The sequence below is a fragment of the Haplochromis burtoni genome, unplaced genomic scaffold (assembly GCF_018398535.1).
Source record: "Haplochromis burtoni strain Fernald_Lab_line unplaced genomic scaffold, NCSU_Asbu1 Contig_140, whole genome shotgun sequence".
Lineage (NCBI taxonomy): Eukaryota > Metazoa > Chordata > Actinopteri > Cichliformes > Cichlidae > Haplochromis > Haplochromis burtoni.
This window is the reverse complement of record NW_024582501.1, coordinates 1581889-1584677: the sequence shown is the minus strand read 5'-3', so window position 1 is coordinate 1584677 and position 2789 is coordinate 1581889. Positions and strand designations below refer to the sequence as shown.

Below are 2789 nucleotides of genomic sequence, written 5' to 3'. Positions count from 1 at the left end.
AAATGGACTAGTTCTTATATAGCGCTTTTCCACTCTTCTGAGCACTCAAAGCGCTTTACACAACTTGTGCATTCACCCATTCACACCCATTCGCACAAGCACAACTGACATTCACACTCCGATGAATGCATCGGAGAGCAATTTCGGGTTAGTATCTTGCCCAAGGATATTTGGCATGCAGACTAGGGGAAGCCGGGAATCGAACCACCAACCTTCCGATCAGTAGATGACCTGCTCTACCACCTGAGCTACAGCCACCCCATTAAGTACACACACTGTGGCTACAACTGTAGCTTGCCTTCCACCAGTGTGTGAATGTGAGAGTGAATGAATAGTGGAATTGTAAGCGCTTTGAGGGTCCTGAAAAGCACTATATAAATGCAATCCATTATTATTATTATTATTTATTATTAAGTTGTTATTACTATATATAATCTATCATTGTCAGGGCGACCAATGGTGTATTCCACTGGGATGCAGTCCATGGAAACCAAACCGTGTCTACAGACGTAAGGAGCAGCAAGCAGAAATCACCTTCCTGCGGCACCAGGCCTACCCTTTGGACCCTAAAGATGGTCAACTCTCATGTGATCAGGGTAAGACGAATGAACATCATCATCATCTCCTCTGGGTCAACTATGGTGAAAAAATCAATATGCCCCTATTCCCCACTTTTTTTTACATTTTTTTAATACAGTAATTCATTCTGACTGTGTGTTCTGCCTTTGTTTTGTCTAATTTAGTTTACATGTTAAAAAGATACCCACCCTATGAACTTGACACTTTAGTTTCCACTGCCATTTTAGGATTGATTTTCCACTTCAGATTTTATAATTACTGGGATGTATCAGACGTGACTCCCTTGTAGAACATCACACAGATCCAATTAGTAACCAGTGTTACCACTTACAGGTACATAATTGTTCAACTTTATTTTTTAGTTAGACTGGTAGACAGTGAAAAACATCCTATCAGGATCATGATGGACGTTCCCAGAAGAGGCAGAAACAATATGAAATGTAATTGAAAATATTTTTGCATTGTTTCTCACATACAATCATATTGTTTCTCACATATGATTGTATAAGACCACTGTGTAATCAATTAATTTCAACAAAGTAACTGTATTCTGAATATCACCTTTTTAAATAGCAACTGTAACTGAATACAGTTACTCGTATTTTGTATTTTAAATATGTAACACCGGTACATATATTCCATTACTCCCCAACACTGTTGACAGATGATGTTGACAAACTACATTAATGTTTTTCACAGATGCTTAGAACATAATTATTAACATATATCACGAATGAAAGCTTCATTGCCGTAGTATACAGAGGATACAAATGACCAGTGCACCGGGCATTTCATGGCACATTATTATAAACCATAGCAGTTTCATAGTACACATCAGCTAGCTGAACAATTACTTTCAAATCCAGCCCCTAGATTTTACAGTATCATATAACACAATCACAAAGTAGGTGCTGATTCTGGAGCAAAGACACCTGTCAATGAAAACCCGTGATCGTGTTGGGCAATACAAGACATCTGACTTTAATATGCTCAGACTTAGTCTGTGTAATACTATAGGTTTTTTTTTCTTTTTTTTTTTTTTTTAAAGAAATACCAGGAGGAATTTCCAGATGTTCCAATTGGATATTCTGGTCATGAGAAAGGGATCTTCATCACTGTGGCTGCCGTGGCGATGGGAGCAAAAGTTGTGGAACGCCATGTGACCCTGGATAAGACCTGGAAGGGAAATGACCATGAGGCATCCCTGGAGCCCTCCGAGCTGGCAGAACTGGTCCGAGCAATACGACTGGTGGAAACAGCAATGGGGTCACCAGTCAAGCAAATGTTACCATGCGAGAAGACCTGCCATGATAAGGTCAGTTTGAGTCATTTGACTTGAGTTTTGAAATTCTATCATGTCATAACACTATCAAACCAGTCCTTGTTAACTGTGTTTACTTCCACCCTCTTCAGTTCACTGAACATCCATAACTGTGCAAATTTGCAAAACGTACATGAGCTGGATTAAAATACATCTTTTATGTATTTCTATTCTTTTTCTACTCCAGTTGGGCAAGTCAGTCATTGCTAAGGTGAAAATCCCTAAAGGAACAGTGCTGAGCCTGGACATGTTTGCAGTGAAGGTTGGTGAGCCAAAGGGTATCCCTCCAGAACATATGCAGCAGCTCGTGGGCAAGAAGATCAAAGTGGACGTTGAAGAAGATGACAGCATCTTGGCAGACATGATAGAATAAAGGATCTTCCCAAACTATTGGGACAGAGAGGCAGGCAAATAGAGGATAGAAAATAAAATAGAGTTACATAGGCAGGTAGCTAAAAAATGGACAGATAATGATGTCATTTGTGAACAGAAAGGGATATGGTGCATTTAATGAGGGATAAGACAAATGTGAATATTATTGAACTTGAAACATATGTCTGGGTGAAGTTACATGGCAGTTTATGACCTTTATGTAATTTGAATAAATGTAAACACTTTTTTTTTTTTTTTTTTTTTTTTTTTTTTTTTATTTTTTTTTTTTTTTTTTTTTTTTTTTTGGTTTTTTTTTTTTTTTTTTTTACATTTATTTTTTTTTTTTTTTTTTTTATTTTTTTTTTGTTTTTTTTTTTTTTTTTTTTTTTTTTTTTTTTTTTTTTTTTGTTTTTTTTCTTAAGGCCACAGGCCTTTCATGAGGAAATACTCACACTACCAGCCTTGTCCAAATTGAGACATCTATCAGAGTTTCTCAACCAGTAATAAGATTCACATA

At 36.9% G+C, this 2789-nt stretch overlaps 1 protein-coding gene across 1 annotated transcript; it reads left to right on the top strand.

Annotated features, from left to right (window-relative positions):
* The first annotated feature begins 1617 nt into the window (after window positions 1-1617).
* Window positions 1618-2494, top strand: LOC121815133 (sialic acid synthase-like). Its single transcript, XM_042224513.1, has 2 exons — window positions 1618-1894; window positions 2088-2494. Exons 1-2 carry the CDS (start codon window positions 1712-1714, stop codon window positions 2271-2273), a joined length of 369 nt encoding a protein of 122 aa, XP_042080447.1. The 5' UTR covers window positions 1618-1711; the 3' UTR covers window positions 2274-2494.
* The last annotated feature ends 295 nt before the right edge of the window (window positions 2495-2789 follow it).

Bases quoted from the DNA above. Each gene is read 5' to 3' on its own strand.
- LOC121815133 (XM_042224513.1), top strand. From the start codon at position 1,712: ATGGGAGCAAAAGTTGTGGAACGCCATGTGACCCTGGATAAGACCTGG. The intron at 1,895-2,087 runs GTCAGTTTGAGT...TTTCTACTCCAG, and splicing joins AGAAGACCTGCCATGATAAG to TTGGGCAAGTCAGTCATTGC.